The sequence below is a fragment of the Lotus japonicus genome, chromosome 5 (assembly GCF_012489685.1).
Source record: "Lotus japonicus ecotype B-129 chromosome 5, LjGifu_v1.2".
Taxonomy (NCBI): Eukaryota; Viridiplantae; Streptophyta; class Magnoliopsida; order Fabales; family Fabaceae; genus Lotus; species Lotus japonicus.
The window spans coordinates 56,686,709-56,708,005 of record NC_080045.1 but is presented as its reverse complement, the minus strand read 5'-3'; the positions used below and the strand labels follow the sequence as shown (position 1 = coordinate 56,708,005).

Here is a 21,297-nt window from a genome sequence, read left to right as displayed (position 1 = left end):
ATTAGTGAATATATTAATACACAATAAATGTCAATCGCAGTGGTTAAATTTTTGAGGTTGAGAGTTCGATTCTTAAGAACCAACCTGTTAAGGAGATAATAACCTTTACCACACTCAAGTCAAACATAATTGCCTCAACGATGATATACGTGGTTCAACCAACAAAACTATATAAAAACTCCAGTTAGTCAGGTGAAGCATGACAGAGTCTCATATATTCCATATCTGATATCTGAACGGCTGAACCTTCACTTATTGTGCTTTCTCTACCTTGAACTGATGCATTATCCTAATTATCCGAACCTAGAGAGGTAGTAATGAAATAGAGATGAATGAGTGATATTGAGATATGAAGAATGTGATAGAAAAAAATATAAAAAGAGAAAATAAGTAGCACGAGTTTTTGCGTGGGTGAAAAAGGCGGGAAAATCCTGGAGACAAACAAAGAGAACAAAACACACACTCGAAATTCAAAATATCACAGACAGATAGAGAGAGGGAAGGAAGAGGGAGAGAGAGTAGCATCCACAGTGGAAAATGGCGGAAGGAAGCTCCACCACCGATTTCCAGACGATACTCGCCGCAATCAGCTCCTCCGAGGCAAGCTTCTTCTTCTTCTTCATCTCGTTTCCATTTTTTCACTTGTCAATTTCCCTGTCATTTTGTTCTAGGGTTCAAAAATTCCCAATCGATTTCTCTTTCAATTGAACCAGACCGTTGAAGATCGTGTTCAGCTCTTCACCGATCTCGGACGTGTAGACCTCAAGAACCTCTCCGATTCCGACCACGCTTCCGCCATGAACTGCTTCCTAGTATCCTTTCAGCTCCGGTTTGTTGCTTACAATTGAATTCATGCTAGCTTAGCTTCATTACAGTGAATCACTTGCATGTGAAGTTGATTTGGTTGATGATTGTCATTTGGAAATGCAATGTATAAACCCTAGATTTAGGGATAATGAAGTGCCAAATTACTTAACAATGAAACTTGTATGCTATTTCAGAGCTCTATAACTTGTGTTCATTGTTGTTATTGTTGTTTTCGCCTTAACTGCGAGCTCGACTTTTTGGGAGAATTTCACATGTTTGGATGTTACTCAGTGCATGCTAAACCGAAGCATTTTACAGGCCGCTTCGAAATATATAGATTTTAACCTGTCTAATTGTCTTCCACAAACACTCAATCTTGGAGTCAAGGTATTTCTTTCTCTTTATCCGTATATATAGATATATTTCGAAGCACTTATATCTCGTTACCTTTTTGAGAAGGTATGTTGTTTCTGATGACACAATCTTATTGATTAGGCTAGTATATGGTGTGCCAAGCATCTAAAGATGACTCTTTTGTCGACGGAAGAATCTCAGGACGATGAACATAGCTCGGTGTTTTACCAGGTAGAAGCTCTTTGTCATAGACTGAGATCTCATATAGTCCTTGAGAAGTTTCTTATGTTACACAAAAAAGCTCTGTGCCACCTGCCATGCATAAATTAATATATACTTTATCTGTCAACAAATTTGTATATTTCCTATTGATTAGATCATTAAAATAATATTCAGATCAATTTCAGCATATTATCTTGTTTTACCTTTCTTGGTTTTCTATCAATTTCTCAGTGAAAACAATTTTTACTAAGTTATTATCTATGTTGTGCAGCTTCTTCTGGAGATCCTTAGATTTTCCTCATCAACTTTTTCAGCCTTGTTGGAATTCACTGATTTTGGTGACAAAGAATTGGTGGACATTCTTGAAAACTTCATTTTAGAAGCATTAAATCTAACTAAAGATTCCATATCAGATGCTAAGGTAATATGTTTCTCTTTTTATATGAAACTTGACATCAAAGGAGCAACTTATATAATTTCCTTTCATCCTAATGAAACGATTTGGAATTTAATTTTGATCTAATGTCAGTGTCAAATGCTTTTATTTGTCGAAGTGGTTGTGTGAAAAAACTTCCCTCGGATAGTGGATCAAAATTGAACTCAATGATTTATCAATCCTTTAAGGCACCTCTAAAATTTTGATCCTTGTGAGAGGTTCTACTTTTAATATAGGCCTAGAATGTTGAAATCTATTATTTCAGTATGCACGATCCTGTGATGCTTTATGGTAGTGTATGCTGGATAATAAAATGCCATCAAAAGCATAAAACGATGTGCCAGATATGAAATTTCTCCTATCCATAGCAAAATTTTGTATATGCTTCTAAGCATGGTTCTTTTCTGCTCCTTAGCAGAAAATTCAATCTTTTGGACCAGAAGTATTGAAGGTTTCACAGAATGTAATTGATGCTGTTGTAAGACTATGCAAGGTACGCTCTGAATTAATAAGCTGCGATGATGATGAAAAACTGTTGAGTCTCAACAAACCTACAAATGTGGGCCATGCTATCAACATAACAAAATCTGCAATAGAAAAGCTGTCTCAGATTGGTGTTCTTGCTGCAAATGATGGAGGCAATTCAGTCAATATTCTTAATGTCTCCTGGAAAGGTGTTGTCTCTTTGCTTCAAATTGGTGGTCAACATTTTACAGGAGTGGATATAGCAAATATAGTGGTAACTTTGCTTGCATTGATAAAAGAGCCTCTGAAATGTGCTATTGAGGATTGGTCGTCATCACTGAATGAAACCATTTCTGTATCTGAAGCCAAAAGGATCTTTGTGCCAGTGAAATTTTACCTGATTAATGCAATTAAAATATGCTCACTGTATCCTCATCAAACCTACACAGTCTACAGGGAGATTACACACTGTGTTCTCATGATAACTTCTTTTTGGATTTTTGCAAGTAATGAAAATCTTCTGAAATGTGCATCTGCTGTAGTTACTGAGCTGTTGCAGGAAACAACATTGGATTTGGTGTTGTCTTTGCTAAATTCTGACAAATTAAAACTGGAAGAGAAGCTTGAGGCACTGGAGTGGCTGTTCATTAATGAAGGGGTTTCTCATTCTGGCCTTGATGGCCCAACACTAGTTGAGTGTAACCTTGCGTGGGTTAGTGAAATCTTCTGCAGTAGTTGTGAAGGTATGAGCAGATCAAGAATACTAATACTTGGTCGAGTTGTATTGTTTATTAACTTCCTCAGATATTCTCTCAAGCTTGATGAAGATATGAAAGTGGCGATAACCCAGAAACTTCAGCGGTTTTTGGATATTTTAGTTGAAGAAGATGTATATTGTTGCATGCTTGTTTTGCAACTTCCTTTATTGAAGGGCTCTGGAAAAACAGCAGAGTTGGTGTGGCAGCCTATGTTTACTTCCCTCTTGCTAGCATTTAAAACCTTCATGATTGTGATCTCTTCAAGTAAAGCTTGGGGGGAGTTGGAGTCTTTCTTACTAGAGAATTTCTTCCATCCTCACTTTCTTTGCCGGGAGATTGTGATGGAATGCTGGTGCTTTATGCTGCGGCATGCTGAAACACAAATGGCAAACAACATTATTAGCAAATTGTGTTCATTACTTAAGATGCTTGCATCCTCAAACTCTGTTCTCCTACCTCATTCTTCCTTCAGAAAATTGGCAAGTTCATTCTGCTTGCTTCTACGTCACGGTGCACCATCAATGGTTAGTGATGTATACATGTCTCTTGTTGGTGATGGGAGATCACAGCTGTCATTAACTTTGTGTTTGGCTCTGTTCATGGAAGGTTTTCCACTTGATTTACTGACAGATGAGTTGAGAAACACTTCCATTCGAAGAATTATATCTGATTATTTTGACTTCATAGACAACTTTGATGAAGCATCATCGCTGGCATGCTCCTCTGGTTTGTTTGGCATTCCAGTTTTTATTTTTTCTGCTACTTTGCAATCACTGTGAGTATTTTGTTCTGTTACATTCCATCAATTATTCCATTACACACAAAAGCTTCATTAACAAATAAAATATGCATGCCTTTTTTTGGTTGAATGTGTTCATCTGTCTCTGTTCATTGTGCAGTACTACAGTTTACTTACAGCTTGTACACCCACACTAAATTTTTCCCATTAGTGTTGAATAAATTCATTCTATGTCTTATATATCAAAGACTCACATGCATGTTTCAATCTGGTTTGAATGTTTTACCAATTGACTTGAGTTTCATCTTTTTCATCCTGATTTTCTTTCATTCTTTCACTGAACTATAATATTATCTCGGTGCTACCTTTAAGAGCAGTGTTCCCGTTTTCTACAGCCAGGCTGGACTATCTGACATTGATGATGCAAGGACCCTGAAGTTTTTGATTTCAGTTACTACTAACTATAAAAGTACTGCAGACAGAGTAATCAAGGACCGTTATCTTCGGCTTTTCAGTGAAATTCTTGGGATCATCTCATATTTGAAACATCTGTACACCTCAAATGATTTTGAACAGGCCATATTGCAGATTGAAAATATCTTTATCACTGAGCCTCCGGCTCTGTTGTACAAATGCAAACCACATTTGGCTCATTTCCTGAAAGAACTTATTCACATGGAAATGGCAGAAAGTGACGCTGATGCAAAATGTTGTGCCGTGTCGGAATTATATCACTTGCTCTTGAAGGAGCGGCACTGGGCATTGATTCACTTGGCAATAACTGCATTTGGATATTTTGCTGCACGCACCAAGTGCAATCAGCTATGGAGATTCGTTCCACAAGATGCAGCGCTCTCATATGATATAGTTGCAGCACTGGAGACAAATCAGGAGAGCTTTATGTCTGAGTTTAAAGCATTTCTTAATAAGCAAGTAGCTCTTCTTACAGTTGCACCAAGTGCTGAACAGCTTGAGCTGCTACGAAGAGAAGGTCTTATGTTGAAACAGATGGTCCATAAGATTTCCGTCATTGCTGAAGAGAGTGAGGAATGTGAGAGCATGGAAGTTGATGACATGAACCAATCAAATAAAAAAAGGAAACTTCTCGATGGAATTAGCAGAGGAGTGGAATTCCTGAAAAATGGTTTGAAGATTATTAGTGATGGTCTTTCCCAGTGGCAGCTTAATCAATTTGATACCAATGACCTGCATATCAAGTATTCGACTCGGTTTTCTCAACTTGAAGATGCAATTACTCACTTTGAGGAATTGGCCGGGAGCAGTTAGGTATGTTTATCTTATATTCAGAAATTTCCGAGGTTGATTACTCATTGACGCATGTTTTTCTGTAACGAAATCTTATAAATCAATGAATTTTACTAGTATATGAATCTAAGGTGTAAGATAATCTATAGTAAAGTTTAGTTCCCTAGCACCCCCTTTCTATCCTAGTGATTCAACATTTATTTGGCAATTAGCATTCAAATACAAAATTCTCTGTCAAGTCAATGTCAACAAAATCAGTTTAATTGTATGGTCTTCTCATCATTCTTCATAAGTTGCTAATTATGTCTTCTTCCATGTTTTACTTTTGCATCTTGAACAATTAGTTGGAAGTGTTTGTTAAATTCTGCAGACTTAATAAAACAAGTAACTAGTCAACGATAACACTGTCAACACATGTCTCACACTACTTGATTTTACCTCAGCTACTGATTCACTCATCAGTTTTACTTCTCGCTAATTCTCTAACACTCATAAGTCATATTTTAAAGGAAGCTTGGTTTAATGTCAAATTAAACTGAATGAGCTTAAATTTTTATTACCATTTTGGATGCAATATAATATTGTCAAAATCTATAACAAGATTACCAATGTCCACTTACCACTTGTTAAACCCCAAAGGCTTAACTTTTATTACTTTCACAATAAGAGGTACATCAAGACAAACCAAAACAAATACTGGTAGCTTAAAGTATCAGATGCAAGATGTCTCATGACAAAGATATATCATCTCAATTTGTCTCTCATAAACCTAATACAAGCCACCAATTTCTCCTGGTCAGGGTGGTTGTCTCTTATGGCCGGAACATCCATGAAATTATTAAACCATGTATGCAAGTGAGGGAATCTCTCAGCTTCTAGGATCTTCACTTCAAACATATCTTCCAAAGCCAGAATAAATCTTGCAAAAGACCCAAAAGCTATGTCCACAATGTTAAAAGTGTCTCCTCCAAGAAATTTCTTTTGATCACCTGAACACTGTTCTTCAATAACTCTGAATCGTGCCCATATTTCCTTTATAATCTCCTCCCGCTCTGCAATGTCATTGCTGCGACAGAGTGGCAGTAGAACTGCAGAAATCTTAAAAAAAAAATGTATAGAACAATTTTTAGAACATAGACAGTATTGAGAGTTGAGACATGTTTGTAAATCTTTCTACAATTGATTCTAAAGGCAAAATCAATTCTTAGAAGCTTCTGTGAGTAGTTTTTGGTGTTAGAATTGATTTTGAGAAAGAAAAGAAAACTGTAAGGAGATAGAAAAATTATGGACATTAAGTTTGTAAAAATGTACCATGTCATCGATGTATCTAACCCAAAACCGTGCAATAGCTCTTTCATAAGGGTCAGCAGGAACCAGTGGATTCTGAGACCATATTTCATCAATGTATTCAACAATGATGATGGACTCACATACGGGTTTTCCATCATGAACAAACACAGGAACCTTCTTGTGCACTGGGTTGTATTCAAGAAGCTGAGGAGTTTTATTGGCGGGATCTTCCTCTATGTACTCATATGGTATACCCTTTACCTTTAGGGTCCATACTACCCTCAAAACAAAAGGACTAAACCAAAATCCGTGTAACTTCACATCTGCCATTTTAGCTGTCTGTCTTGAACAACACTAACCTGCAAGTGTATATATAGAGTGATCTATCAACTCATCAAGCTTGTTCAACAAGTTCATATTTGATGCGAAGTACATTAAAATATCAATTTGTGGGCATAGCAGACCCAACTGAACAAATAAGGATGGCTTCATTTGGACGGGTGCATGCATGTTGCTTGGTTCCACTCAGAAGTTTATGTCATATTTTAATCTAGATATTATTCATAAGCGATGACGTGATGGAAGATCTACTTTACTTTACAATCGAGTCGTCAGTGCTTAACGCATCGTTTGGTAGGAGTGAATTTAATTATGGTCAAAATTAATGCTGGAGAGAGTGATGTCCGTGAATTTGGTGAGAGATTCAGGGAAGAGTTTACGTATCAAACAAAGAGAAAAATTAGATTTGCGGGACCAACACTTTTAAGTATTCCGAAGAAAATGGACAGTTGCTGTGTTTTTTTTTCTTTTACTGATTTGTCCTTGAAACAAATAGCCAGAAATAAAGAGAAAGAGTGATTGCCAGTAATTGTTTTGACGGGGGAAAATACATTTTTTAAAAGTCATTTAGCCTTCCTCGTACTCAAGTTGGAATTGCAAGAGCAATTTAACACAGAAAAAAATTGCTAAAACGTAAATTTCTTTCTTTTCTTATGTTATCTATTATCCACAACATTATTTTTCATCTATTTTTCTCATCAAATAACCTATATTTCTCACTTCTTTCTTTACTCATTATTTTTTTCTTTTTTCACCGTTAAACCAAACAAAGCATAAAAGGTTGTTTCTTCCCATGTAACCAAAAAAAGCATAAAGGTTGGTTTGGTTGACTGTTGCATAAAATTATGTTGGATAAAATGAAATTGATATAATTATGTTTATTAGAATTAAACTCAAAAGAATGAATTTGTGTTTGAGAATGATGTGTAAAAGTAAGTATAAAAATGAATGTTATTTAGAAAGAATAAAATGAAATCATTTTTAAGGACAAAAATTCTAAAATGGATGACTAAAATAAAGGTATATTTCAAATTGGTATCTCCAATGAAGATCTTAAAATAAGATCTGGATCTAACAAGATTTTATCATTGGAGTTATTCTACATGGTATGAGATCTTAGTAAAGCTAAGATCCTTGCTTTAGCTTAACACTATTTAAAAGTGAGATCTTAAATATAATAATCATTATTTCTCTCATTCAATACTAGATTCGAATTAGTTTTTATGCAATATTATGTATTTTATTTAAAATATATGGCCATTTATTTTTCAATAATATGTATTTCCTTTTTTTTCAATTGAAGAATATCATGTTGAATTTTATTTATATATTTCCTATCATGATGAAATTTAATTATATTATATATTTATTAAATATGAATTAAGTTGTACTGAATTAATAATTAAATTAAATTTAATATTTGGTGTAAATAAATAATATAAATATAATGTTGGTCTAATCAAAAGTAAAATATGATCTCAACTACTGGAGCGAAATATGCACTGTGATCTTATGAATGTCTTAAATCCTATGTGATAATACGAGCCCATAAAAAATGAGCTAAAGTCCCAAATTAAGATCTCTTTTTTCTATCCACACCAGATAAAAATCGAGTCACCTATTAAATGCTTACCGAACTAAACTATCTACCAACCATGTCTAGAAAGCTTAATCCGTGAAGACATAAACCTACTTACTAAGCAATAACCACCTCAACTCTATATTCAATCTTTCAGGCCAAGACATTTCATTTGACATCGATGCTATTTATATTTGGTTTACAATTTCCTAGTAATTTTAAGTTTTGTTATTGTAATGATGATTATGTATTATTTCTTTTACTCCACCTATACTTTAAGTTGTAGGTTATAAATTTTTATCTTTTAGTGTTTTAGAGAGAACATGGAAAGAGGCCAATTAAAAAAAAAAGTTTATTTATTAGTTGGTGATAGTTGATGATTTAAGCACTGACAACACCCATGTCAAATTGTTCCATCCCGTCATCACCTTATGAACATTTGCGATATAAAAATAATAAAAAAGTATCATTAGATTAAAAAACATAGGCTTCAGCGTTGAAGCACATGCCCTGATATGCATGAACTATGAAGGAAGCTTCACATATGACTTTGTTCCGGTTAGAGGACTCAATTGACCATTCTGTATAGGGAATTGTTATTCAGACCCTCCACCCTTATTCAGACCCCTGTAAAATTTGTAAAATCCGAAAAAGACCTTTATGAAAAAATTTCGCTCGCACTGTGAAAGTGCGACCAAAACGCACGTTGAAAGTGCGTGGTGGACGCACTTTCCAAGTGCGTTTTGGTCGCACTTTTCATAGTGCGAGATAAACTAACTGATTTCTTTTTTTTTCCTGTTTAATTTCTGGAAGAAATTTAGGACTGACACTTCTTCGTTAAGGTAATAGGACCATTCTGAGCTCAAATATGCAGTCAGAATCTCCAAATTCCGACACCTTGTAGCAGTCGCTTTAGAATCAGGAGCGGTGCGGTTTGAAAAATTGGACAATTTTTTATCTCGGATGCGAAGTCGACAACTGCAAAGTTGAAGAAAAAAATCAAACGATCATAACTTAGCACCTTCTTCGAAGGTCCTAAATTTGTGTAATTTAGTTAAATTCCTTCATCTGGTATTTTATTTTGAATTTCAAACATTTTTTATTCCACCATAAATCTTCAAATATTCTAACTTGATTTACTGTAGAGTCTCATAATTTTTAAAAATCATCTGACATCAGTTCTGTACAAATTTACAACAATTCGCCCTTTAAAAGTGAGTTTACGTCGCATGTTATATGTGCGTTAACGACGCACTTTTAAAGTGTGTGCATAACGCACTTCTAAAGTGCGTTTATTTGCAAAAAAAATTAAAAACGACAGTTACAATTTTTAAAAACGACATAAGATGGAGCTTGTGGTGGTGGTGGCGGTGGCGGTGGTGGCAGGGGTGGCGGTGGTTGTGGGTGGTGGTGGTGGTGGGGGGTGAGAGTAAGAGGAAAGAGGTAAGGAGAGAGGAGAGAGAATGTGAGGAGGGGTGAGTTTTTTTATATTTTTTTTCATTACGGGTATTTAAGTATTTTTGCACTTTTTCAGGGGCCTGAATAGGGGTGGGGGGGTCTGAATAACAATTCCCTTATGTATATAGACTTTGAGTCTTTGAGGTTAGTGTTGGTTAAGGCAAACACAAGCTAAAATGGCAGATTTGAAACTCTATGGATTTTGGTATAGTCCTTTTACTTTCAGGGTGCTATGGACCTTGAAGCTAAAGGGTCTATCATATGAGTACATAGATGAAGATCGCTTCAACAAGAGTCCTCAACTTCTTCAATACAACCCAGTGCACAAGAAAACTCCAGTGTTCGTTCATGATGGAAAACCAATATGTGAGTCCATGATCATTGTTGAATACATTGATGAGTTATGGCCACAGAATCCACTAGTTCCTGCTGATCCTCATGAGAAGCTGTGGCACGATTTTGGGTCAGATATGTTGACGACATGGTACATTTTTACAAACTCCACATCTATATCTTATACTGTGATTTATAGCGTGGATCAACTTATTTTTTAATAGGCACTCAGAAAATGCTCATAGAAGTTTCTCCGAGAATTGATATTGCCTTTAGAATTAATTGCAGAAGGATTTTCAAACGTGCAAGTAGTCACAATAATGTTCAATTTTAGTTTTAGTTAATTTAATTTACAATTGTATTTTTTTTCCTCAATATTTTCTATGCTTTAAGCGTCCTATATATTTTTTAAAGATATCTGCAGTTGCATCTCCACTCTTTCTAAGCAATGACAATGCAGAGCGAGAGAAGGTTATAAAGGACATATGGGAGCGATTCGGAGTGATTGAGGATCAGTGTTTGGGTGATCACAAAAAATTCTTTGGAGGAGACACTTTTAACATTGTGGACATAGCTTTTGGGTCTTTTGTGAAAATTCTTGTGGGTTTAGGAGATGTGTTTGAAGTGAAGATCCTACCAGCTGAGAGTTTCCCTCGCTTGCATACATGGTTTAATAATTTCATGGATGTTCCAGTCATCAGAGACAACACCTCTGAGCAGGAGAAATTGGTGTCTTATGTAAAGCCTATGAGAACAAATTTTGGCATCTTCCAGAAAATGATATACAAAGCATTTCTATCGTTTAGAACCATATATCATCTCATATATGTATTCCTTTATGCTACTACCAGTCTTAATTTGTTTGGGTTTGTCTTCTTGATGTACGTTTGAAAGAAATAAAAGTGCTACCTGCTAAGTGGCATTGGTAATTAGATGGAGTTATGGATTTAAATCTTTGTTATTGATTTGAGTTTATCTTAAAACATAAGTGTGTATGTAAGTGTTTGAGAGAGTGGCCTACCTCTAAATTGTTTGGAGCTTATTTTAATGAGTTCTTTATATTAGCTTATGAATAAGAGCTTATGCTTATATATATATATATATATATATATATAATGTATGATATGAGAAATGTGTTCTTATATAAGAAAATAAGAATAAATTATGATCGTTAGATCTAATCACGAATGATCAAGATTAAAACAATTTAATGCTCGCATGACCACTTAAAAATGTCATGTGACTTTTATAAAATGTCACATGACTCAATGTTTTAATCTTGACTATTCATGATTAGATCTAACAATAATGATTTATTCTTATTTTCTCATATAAGAACATCTTTCTTATATGATACATCCTCTCTCACACACACACAAACACATCCACACACACACACACACATATATATATATATATATATATATTCTATTTTCAGCTCATTCTAATAAGCTTATCAAATTAACTTATGAATAAGCGATTATTATCATAAACGTAACTAAATTATATACTCGAACATGCTCTTAAGATTTAATTTCACTTTTGATCCCCTAGTTCTGACTGTGTGTCTTTAGTCCCCCAATTATTTTTTTTTGACAAATTTAGTCATCAACTTTCTAATTGTTGCAAACCAAGTCGCTCTATCATTATTACTTGATTTATGTTTTTTTTAGGATAAATCAGCTAAGGCAATCTAAGAGAAATTGGAGAAAAACTATGGAGATTTCAAATGGTAGATGACTCTAACGCGCCCCTCTTATGCAAAAGCTCGTATGAGCTTGAAGTGTGGAGAATGCACAGACACACCTATCATGTGCTATTATTATTTTTTTATTAGAAGAATTGAGAGCGACGATGATTGAAGTCTAGAACACTTGATCATTAAGGCTCTAATAATGTTAAAAACCAATTATCTCAAAAACTTAAGTTGTTGGGTAATTATCACATGAATTGATGACAGTGTTTTTTCTTTTCTTTTAGTGATTCATCTTTGACACAAATAGCCATAAAATAACAAGTGATTGCCAGTAATTGTTTTGACTGGGCAAAAATAGCTTAGCTTTTTGGGAAGAACAATTTAACACACCCAAAAAAAAACTTTTGCTAAAAAATAAATTTCTTTCTTTTCTTATGTTATTTATTATCCACATCAATTTTTTTTTCATTTCTTTTTCTCACCTAATAATTTTTATTTTTCACCTCTTTCACTCTACTCATTTTTTTTCTTCTTGTTTTCACTCCTAAACCAAGCAAAGCAAAAAGGTCGGTTTGGTTTACTGTTACATAAAATTATGTTGGATAAAATGAAATTGATATAATTATGTTTGATAAAATTAAATTCACAAGAATGAATATATATTTGAGAATGATGTGTAAAAGTAAGTTTAAAAAATAAATGTTATTTAAATGGAATAAAATGAAATCATAGATAAAAATTCTAAAATGGATATAAGACAATGAATATAATATAAAGGTAGATTTCAAATTGGGTAATATTGTAATCTCAAAACACATTTTTTCTTTAACATAAAATTTATATGTGAAGACATTTTTTTATTACAAATGCATTCCATTCTTTTCCATGCACACCAGATAAAATCGAATCACATTCTAAATGTTTACAGCACTAAAATATCTATCAATCATGATGAGAATTGTTAATCCGCGAAGACATATACCAATTGACTAAGCAATAACCATCTCAACTATGTATTCTATCTTCCATGCCAAGACATTTCATTTGGCATCGGTGTCATCTATATCTTGTCTGCAAGTTGTTAGAAATTTTAATTTTTTTTATTGTAATGTTGATTATGTATTGTTTCTTTTACTCCACCTATATTTAAGTTGTAGGTTATAATTTTTTATCTTTTAATGTAGTCCAAATTCACACCTCGAATTCTGTGTTTTCTTTCCTTCCTTCTTTCATTCCCTCCATTCAACCATTAGTGCTTTAAAGTGAGCATGGAAAAAGCCCAATTAAAAAAAATAAGTTTATTTATTAGTTGGTGATTTAAGCACTGACGACATTCAAAGTTGTTCCATCCCGTCATCACCTTATGAACACTTGCAAAATAAAATAATAAAAAAGTATCATTAGATTAAAAAACATGCACATATCCCTGATATGCATGAACTATGAAGGAAGCTTCACATATGATTTTGTCCTAGTGTTTGTTCCTCTGACCATTACTTTGTTAACAATTTGTATTTTTCTTTTGACATTTGAACTTGCTGAACAAGTTAGAGGACTCAATGGATCATTATATTTCTATTTCTATATAAAGACTTTGAGTTTAGTGTTGGTTAAGGCAAACACAGGCTAAAATGGCAGATTTGAAACTCCATGGATTTTGGTATAGTCCTTTTACTTTCAGGGTGCTATGGACCCTAAAGCTGAAGGGCATACCATTTGAGTACATTGAGGAAGATCGCTTCAACAAGAGTCCTCAACTTCTTCAATACAACCCAGTGCACAAGAAAACTCCAGTGTTCGTTCATGATGGAAAACCCATATGTGAATCCATGATCATTGTTGAATACATTGATGAGTTATGGACACAGAATCCACTAGTTCCTTCTGATCCTCATGTGAAAGCTGTGGCACGGTTTTGGGTTAGATATGTCGAGGATATGGTACATTTTTACAAACTTAGCATCTATATATATATTGTGATCATGTATGCTCATAACATGTCAGGATCATAATCAATGCTGTCATTCAGAAATTACTTACACAAGTACTTCTTTAGAATTGATTTTGATTTTAGAATAAATTGTGTAAGAATTTACAAACAAGCAGCTTTTAGTTACACAATAATGTTCAATTTACATTTCAGTTTTAATTAATTAAGTTTACCTTGTAACTTTTTCTCAATACTTTCTAAACATCCTATATGTTTTTTACAGATTTCTGCAGTTGCATCACCACTCTTTCGTAGCAATGGCAGTGCAGAGCGAGAGAAGGTTATAAAGGATATATGGGAGCGATTCGGAGTTATTGAGGATCAGTGTTTGGGTGATAAGAAATTCCTTGGAGGAGACACTTTGAACATTGTGGACATAGCTTTTGGGTCTTTTGTGAAATTTCTTGTGTTTATGGGAGATGTGGTTGAAGTGGAGATCCTAGAAGCTGAGAAATTCCCTCGTTTGCATACATGGTTTAACAATTTCATGGATGTTCCGGTCATCAGAGACAACACCCCTGAGCATGAGAAATTGGTGGCTTTGATGAAGTCTCTAAGAGAACAAATTTTGGCACCTTCCAGAAAATGATATACAAAGCATTACTTCATATCGCTTGGAGCAGCCATCTCATATATGTATTCCCTTATGTTATTTTACTACCAGTCTTTGTTTGGGTTTTTCTTGATGCTTGTCTGAAAGTAATAAAAGTAGAGCCACTGGTGGGATTGTAGCCAGTGGGCTAACTGACGTGGCATTGGTATGATGGAGTTATGGATTTCAATTTTGTTATAAATTTGAGTTTATCTTATAACATAAGTTCTTATAGAAGTGTTTGATAGAACTTATGTACGTATCTTATGGCCTACCTATAAGTTGTTTGAATATATTAATCCATGTGTACTCAGTAGAATGAGGGTATATAAATCCCTGTACAAGTTGAGCTCTTTCACAGATATAGAATTAGTTAGAGCCTGAATACAGAAACTAACCAACTAAGGGTCTATTCACATAATAAATAGTCAGCTAGTAATGACCAAGGATATTGCATACTCTAACAGAATACAATATATTATGGAAAAGACTTCCCAGAAACCAATTACCCTTGAGCACTGATCACACACCTCTCTTTCACCCATGGATTTGAAAGTATTTACTCAATCCAACTATGCAAGTGTATTGCCACATGCCTATGTATCAATCAATTCAAAATCAAGTGAATCAGCATCTGCAAAAAGGTGAGACCTTAAAGTTGTATTGTGGCTTAGAGTATCATGCAGAGTAGAAAGATGAAAGAATGAATGCTCAAAAGACTACAAAATTCAATTCCTGCATAAATGATATTTTATAAGGATGCATTTAATAATATTTTATATATCACAACTGTAACATATTCATACAAATCCTAAACTGTAATATTTTCAGCTCCAACAATTATTTTACAAGGGCATAGTTTCATGTACTAGTAAGATTTAAATCCATAACTAAATTATGAGTGCCCCTTAGCAGTTAGCACTTGCTAAATCCCAGTGGCTTTAACTAAACTACTTATAGTTCAACCAAGTAGTTACAAACTAACTGACTACTAAAACAGAATGTAGAAACTGTGTAATTGATATACAACTATTTTCTATTTACAGTAAGTTTTCTAACTGAGCTTGTACATCAAGAAAAATCCAAACAGAGACTGGTAACATAAGGAACACACACGCAAGATGACTCTAAAGGATACAGATGCTTTGTATATCGTTTTCTTAGGAAGATGAAGATCCCAAAGCTTTTTCCATGAAATACTTCAAAGTAGACACCAATTTCTCATGGTCAGGGCTATTGTCTCTTATGATCGGAACATCCATGAAATTGTTAAACCATGTATGCAAGCGAGGGAAACTCTCAGCTGGTAGCATCTTCACTTCAAACACATCTCCTAGACCCACAAGAATTTTCACAAAAGACCCAAAAGCTATGTCCAGAGTGTTCAAAGTGTCACCACCAAAATATTTCTTGTGGTTACCAAAACACTGATCCTCAATAACTCTGAATCCTTGCCATATATCATTTATAACCCTCTGTTGCTCTTCACTACCATTAGCGTTACTGAAGACTTGTGCTGCAGCTGCAGAAATCTTTCAAAAATATATAGGATTTTTAGAGCATGTTTGTATTGAGAAAAAAATTACAAGGTAAGCTGACTTAATTATTCAAACTGAAAGGTAAATTGAACATCAATTAATTCTTGTGCAACTAATAGCATGTTGAGAAATCTTTTTACAATTGATTTCGAAGGCAAAATCAATTTTGGGAAAAAGCTTATGTGAGTAGTTGTTCGGGATCAGAATTGATTCAAAAGAAAAATAACTCGAAACATGGTATACGAATTCATGATCACAAAGAAAAACTATAGATGTGAAGTTTCTAAAAGTGTACCATGTCCTCGACATATCTAACCCAAAACCGTGCCACAGCTTTCTCATAAGGATCAGCAGGAACCAGTGAATTCTGAGACCATAACTCATCAATGTATTCAACAATGATCATGGACTCACATATGGGTTTTCCGGCATGAACAAGCACCGGAACCTTCTTGTGAACTGGGTTGTATTTAAGAAGTTGAGGACTCTTGTTGGAGTTATCTTCCTCTATGTACTCATATGGCATACCCTTTAGCTTCAGGGTCCATATTACCCTCCAAGTATAAGGACTAAACCAAAATCCATGGACTTTCAAATCTGCCATAATAGCTTGTGTTTGCCTTAGCCAACACTAACCTCCAAGTCTATATATAGAAGTAAAATAATCCATGGCGTCATCTAACTTGTTCAGCAAGTTCAAATGTCAAAGGAAGACATTATTTTATTTATTTTCTTATTTTCTCTTAGGCTTAGTCACTACAATTAAAGTATAGAAATTCTAGTCTTCATCATAGTTTATTGAGTATGAGTCATTTGTCAAAGAAATATACAATATACAGATTCATCATGGCTTCTCCACGTTGATTGATAGCTAAATCCCCATGGCTTAACATTCATTACTTTCTTTCAGATATACATTAAGAAAAACCCAAACAGAGATTGGTAACATTTAACACACATTCAAGATGACTCTCTAAAGGATATAGATGCTTTGTATATCATTTTCTGGAAGATTCCAAAAATTGTTCTCTCAGAGACTTCAAACAAGCCACCAATTTCTCATGCTCAGGAGTGTTGTATCTGATAACAGGAACATCCATGAAATTAGTAAACCATGTATGTAAACAAGGGAATCTCTCTGCTTCTAGGATCTTCACATCAAACACATCTCCCACAGCCACAAGAAATTTCACAAATGACCCAAAAGCTATGTCCGCAATGTTAAAAGTTTCACCTCCAAGGAATTTCTTGTCATCACCCAAACACTGATCCTCAATCCCTCTAAATCGCCCCCACATGTCCTTCATAATCTCCTCTCACTCTTCACTGCCATTGCTACAATAGAGTGGTCGTAAAACTGCAAGAAACTTCAAAAATTGTACACAAGGATTTTTAGAACATGTTGATCCAAACATGCTACAAGATTCATGATTACAATGAAAGTGACAGAAAACTGTGAACATATACATATAGATATAATACAAAGATAGTAAAAATGTACCATGTCATCGATATATGTAACCCAAAACTGTGTCATAGCTTTCTCATAGGGATCTTCAGGAACTAGTGGATTATGTGGCCATAACTCATCAATGTATTCTACAATGATGGACTCACATATTGGTTTTCCAGCATGAATAATGAACAAAGGAGTCTTCTTGTGCTCTGGGTTGTATTGAAAAAGTTGAAGGCTCTTGTTGAAGCTATCTTCCTCAATGTACTCATATGATATACCCTTCACCTTTAGGGTCCACAACACCCTAAAAGTAAAAGGACTATACCAAAATCCATGAACTTTCAAATCTGTCATTTTAGCTTGTGTTTGCTTTAACCAACACTAATCTAAGAAAGTCTATATATACAAATAGAATGATCTGTGGAGTCCTTTATCTTGTTCAACAATTTGGACCGGAAGGATCTAGGAAATTTAAGCGAATAGAAAATAAATAAATCACAGTCTCCATGCATGTGTTTGGTTCCTCTCCTAAGTCTTTGTTATTTAATCTAAATATTCATAAGATCCACTTTTTCTTACAATTGGTGTCGGTCAATGCTTAAATCATTGACTAATGAATTAACTCATCCTATCCTTTTTTCATTTTCAATCTAAAGGTACAAATATGTATGAAAACCAACAAAATCTTTGACCATAAACATGTGTAACCAAAAAAAAATCTTTGACCAATTTCAAGCATGAAAACTTTCAAAAGATGCCAAAAGAAGTTTGCAAAAGAAAATTAGTGTGCCTAAGTGATAAGATACATGCTTATATTTATAACTCAGCACCATGAAAGCTGAAGACAAGCACTTGAGATAAAGGGATATTAATATGTCACTGCAAACAAGTAGCCTTATTGCACTAGGTGGTGGGGTTAGCTACATGGATCAATTGATATATTGTCCAAATAAAATGTTCAATACCATTTACTGAAATTTTAATTAGACTGCCATGTATCCATTTATTCGTTCTCTCACAACAAACCACTTTGGAATTTAATCTCACTAAAATAAGAATGAAATGAATTCAAGCTGTCAGAAAATTTTGATATTGTGACAAAAAATAAAATGTATTCTGCATATATTTGTCCTTCTACTTCCTCTCATAATCCTCAACATCAGAATGCTTCATATCAACAACAACCTGCAGTCAACCTTTGCTGCTCAACAAGGTTTTTTCTTTGCTGGATCAGCACCTCACCAGTCATGGTATCCTGACTCAGAGGCTTCTCATAATGTCACACCAGATCCTCAAAATCTTCAGCATCTAAATCAATTTGAAGGACCTAATCATCTGTTTTTGGGTGATGGTTCTATATGCTATACAGCCCCAAGGCTTTGAAATTAGGGAAAAACACCTGGTATGCAGGCTTCATAAATCTCTTTCTGGCCTCGAACAGGCCCCTAGAACTTAGTTTGAATTGAAAGACTCACAACCTCTCTTTTTCAGTTGAGATTTGTAGCAAGCAAGTGTGATCTTCTCTTTTTGTACTTTAAAATCTGGGGCGGTTATCTGTTTGCTAGTGCATGAAGATGATATAATTCTCACAGGAAGCAGTACAAGTGTTATTCAGCAGCTCATTCATCAATTCAATTATCATTCTCCCTAAAAAAAACTCGGTCATCTTGACTACTTTCTTGGGATTGAAGCAAAAACTCTTCCTAATGGCTCTATCTTGTTGAATCAGACTAAAAATATCCGGGATCTACTTGCTAAGTCTAATATGACTGGTGCTAATGGGATTTCAAGTCCTATGATGAATGATCAGTGATTTTAAACTCAGTAAGACTGGTGATGATCACTATTTTTCTGATTCATCTCACAGTATCTAAAATGTTCTATCTCTCATGGTCTTCATGTTCGGCAAGCACAACAAAATTCTTAATTGTCTCCCCATCATCACATGCTGTTGTGATGCAGATTGAGCCTCTAATCGTGATAATCGAAGGTCTACTTCGAGTGCTTGCATTTATCTTGGACCAAATTTAGTTTCCTGGTGGTCAGGGAAACAAATCTTAGTGGCTAGATCTTCTACTGAGGACGAGTATCGAAGTTTTGCTGCTACTACATTTGATATTTTATTTGCTGCAGTCAATGTTGCAGGAACTTAAGATTCCTCACTTTGTTCAATAGCGAATAGTGACGTATTTGATATTTGAGATTCAAGATCATGTAGCTTAACTCGGAGAATAGTCTCAGGATTATCAGTTGTGAGGATACATTGGTTAAGACGCCACTAGTAACTGAGCACTGGTTAAATCCCAAAGCTTAACTTTTATTACTTTTTTTTAGACGTGCATCAAGATAAAGCCAAACAAATACATATATGAGATAGATGGCTACATGCCTTGTATCTCATTTTCTGGAAGATGCCAAAATTTGTTCTTTTTGTTCTTTCAGAGACTTCAAACAAGCCACCAATTTCTCATGGTCAGGGGTGTTGTCTCTGATGGCAGGAACATCCATGAAATTATTAAACCACATATGCAAACGAGGGAATCTCTCAGCTTCTAAGATCTCCACTTCAACCACATCTCCCACTGCCACAAGAAATTTCACAAATGACCCAAAAGCTATGTCCACAATGTTAAAAGTGTCTCCTCCAAGGAATTTCTTGTGATCACCCAAACACTGATCCTCAATAACTCTGAATCGCCCCCACATGTCCTTTATAATCTCCCCGCGCTCTTCACTGCCATTGCTACGATAGAGTGGTCGTACAACTGCAGAAAACTTCAAAAATTGTACACAAGGATTTTTAGAACTCATAGCATATTTGGAAATACTTCTACAATCGATTCTAAAATCAAAATCATTTTTGTGGGAGAAAGCTTATGTGAGTAGCTTCTAGGTGTCAGAATTGATTCCAATAGAAAACATGCTGATCCAAACATGCTACAAGAACTCATGATCACAATGGAAATGATAGAAAAATGTATACATACATATAGATTTAATATGAAGTTTGTAAAAATGTACCATGTCATCAATATATGCAACCCAAAACCGTGCCACAGCTTTCTCATATGGATCAGCAGGAACTAGTGAATTTTGAGGCCATAACTCATTAATGTATTCAATAATGATCATGGACTCACATATTGGTTTTCCATCATGAACAAACACAGGAACCTTCTTGTGCACTGGGTTGTATTCAAGAAGTTGAGGACTCTTGTTGAAGCGATCTTCATCTTTGTACTCATATGGTATACCCTTCAGCTTTAGGGTCCATAGCACCCTGAAAGTAAAAGGACTATACCAAAATCCATGGAGTTTCAAATCTGCCATTTTAGCTTGTGTTAGCCTTAACCAACACTAACCTCAAAGTCTATATATAGAAATAGAATGATCCATATTCCATGCAGTCATATAACTTGCTCAACAAATTCAAATGTCAAAAGAAAAGTAAAATACAAATTGTTAACAATGGTGAGTTAAGGAAGGAGATCGGAAAGAAGGATCTAGGACTAGGAAATTTAAGCACATGAGCAAATAAATAAATGGTATTTTCTCTTTGCTTTTTGTCATTTGAAGGTTCCTTCATAGTTCATGCACTTAGAGGCATGCGCCTCCAGGCAGAAGTCAATGTTTGATTTTTAATTTAACAACTACTTACAATCGATGACGTCAGTGCTTTAATCACTATCTAATACTAACTCGGTTCGTTAATTTGGAGAAAAAAATTTATTCATGTGTTCACTTAACATTTTAAAAGAGCATTAAATAATGTTTTTTAATAGTGCCTTGAAGAATTGATAAATGAGGAAAAATAAAACATATTCTAGAGGGTAAAATAGGAAAACAAATAACATTGGTTTAAAAAATAGAGAATGTAGTATAAGTTTTGGGAGTTTTGTATCAGGCTCATTCAATCCACACCTCATATGGTTTCTTCTTGTTCAAGAATGAGTTTTGGTTTAAAAAATAGGCTAGATCA

General features: G+C 34.6%; 5 protein-coding genes and 2 pseudogenes across 6 annotated transcripts; 3 read left to right on the top strand and 4 right to left on the bottom strand.

Moving 5' to 3' along the window:
* The first annotated feature begins 445 nt into the window (after positions 1–445).
* On the top strand, positions 446–5,514 carry LOC130721081 (uncharacterized). 2 transcript variants are annotated; one of them, XM_057571813.1, is made up of 7 exons: positions 446–600; positions 714–812; positions 1,072–1,194; positions 1,303–1,392; positions 1,655–1,804; positions 2,235–3,817; positions 4,177–5,514. In XM_057571813.1, the coding sequence occupies exons 1-7, from the start codon at positions 538–540 to the stop codon at positions 5,066–5,068; spliced, it is 3,000 nt and encodes a 999-aa protein (XP_057427796.1). In that variant the 5' UTR covers positions 446–537; the 3' UTR covers positions 5,069–5,514. The 2 variants fall into 2 exon arrangements, with proteins under 2 accessions (XP_057427796.1, XP_057427797.1); XM_057571814.1 differs by having other exon boundaries at positions 447–600; positions 2,238–3,817.
* Positions 5,515–5,658: 144 nt separating this feature from the next.
* LOC130721082 (glutathione transferase GST 23-like) lies at positions 5,659–6,741 on the bottom strand. Its single transcript, XM_057571815.1, has 2 exons — positions 6,359–6,741; positions 5,659–6,145 (listed from the first exon to the last, which is right to left on the bottom strand). The coding sequence occupies exons 1-2, from the start codon at positions 6,665–6,667 to the stop codon at positions 5,792–5,794; spliced, it is 663 nt and encodes a 220-aa protein (XP_057427798.1). The 5' UTR covers positions 6,668–6,741; the 3' UTR covers positions 5,659–5,791.
* Positions 6,742–9,869: 3,128 nt separating this feature from the next.
* LOC130720227 (probable glutathione S-transferase) lies at positions 9,870–11,058 on the top strand (annotated as a pseudogene).
* A 2,281-nt stretch (positions 11,059–13,339) lies between these two features.
* Positions 13,340–14,549, top strand: LOC130716685 (probable glutathione S-transferase). Its single transcript, XM_057566687.1, has 2 exons — positions 13,340–13,682; positions 13,956–14,549. Exons 1-2 carry the CDS (start codon positions 13,374–13,376, stop codon positions 14,319–14,321), a joined length of 675 nt encoding a protein of 224 aa, XP_057422670.1. The 5' UTR covers positions 13,340–13,373; the 3' UTR covers positions 14,322–14,549.
* A 519-nt stretch (positions 14,550–15,068) lies between these two features.
* LOC130716683 (glutathione transferase GST 23-like) lies at positions 15,069–16,717 on the bottom strand. The gene is made up of 2 exons (XM_057566686.1): positions 16,158–16,717; positions 15,069–15,856 (listed from the first exon to the last, which is right to left on the bottom strand). Exons 1-2 carry the CDS (start codon positions 16,464–16,466, stop codon positions 15,485–15,487), a joined length of 681 nt encoding a protein of 226 aa, XP_057422669.1. The 5' UTR covers positions 16,467–16,717; the 3' UTR covers positions 15,069–15,484.
* LOC130716684 (glutathione transferase GST 23-like) lies at positions 16,625–19,461 on the bottom strand (annotated as a pseudogene).
* Positions 19,462–19,614: 153 nt separating this feature from the next.
* Positions 19,615–20,839, bottom strand: LOC130716682 (probable glutathione S-transferase). Its single transcript, XM_057566685.1, has 2 exons — positions 20,340–20,839; positions 19,615–20,093 (listed from the first exon to the last, which is right to left on the bottom strand). Exons 1-2 carry the CDS (start codon positions 20,646–20,648, stop codon positions 19,716–19,718), a joined length of 687 nt encoding a protein of 228 aa, XP_057422668.1. The 5' UTR covers positions 20,649–20,839; the 3' UTR covers positions 19,615–19,715.
* Positions 20,840–21,297: the final 458 nt, after the last annotated feature.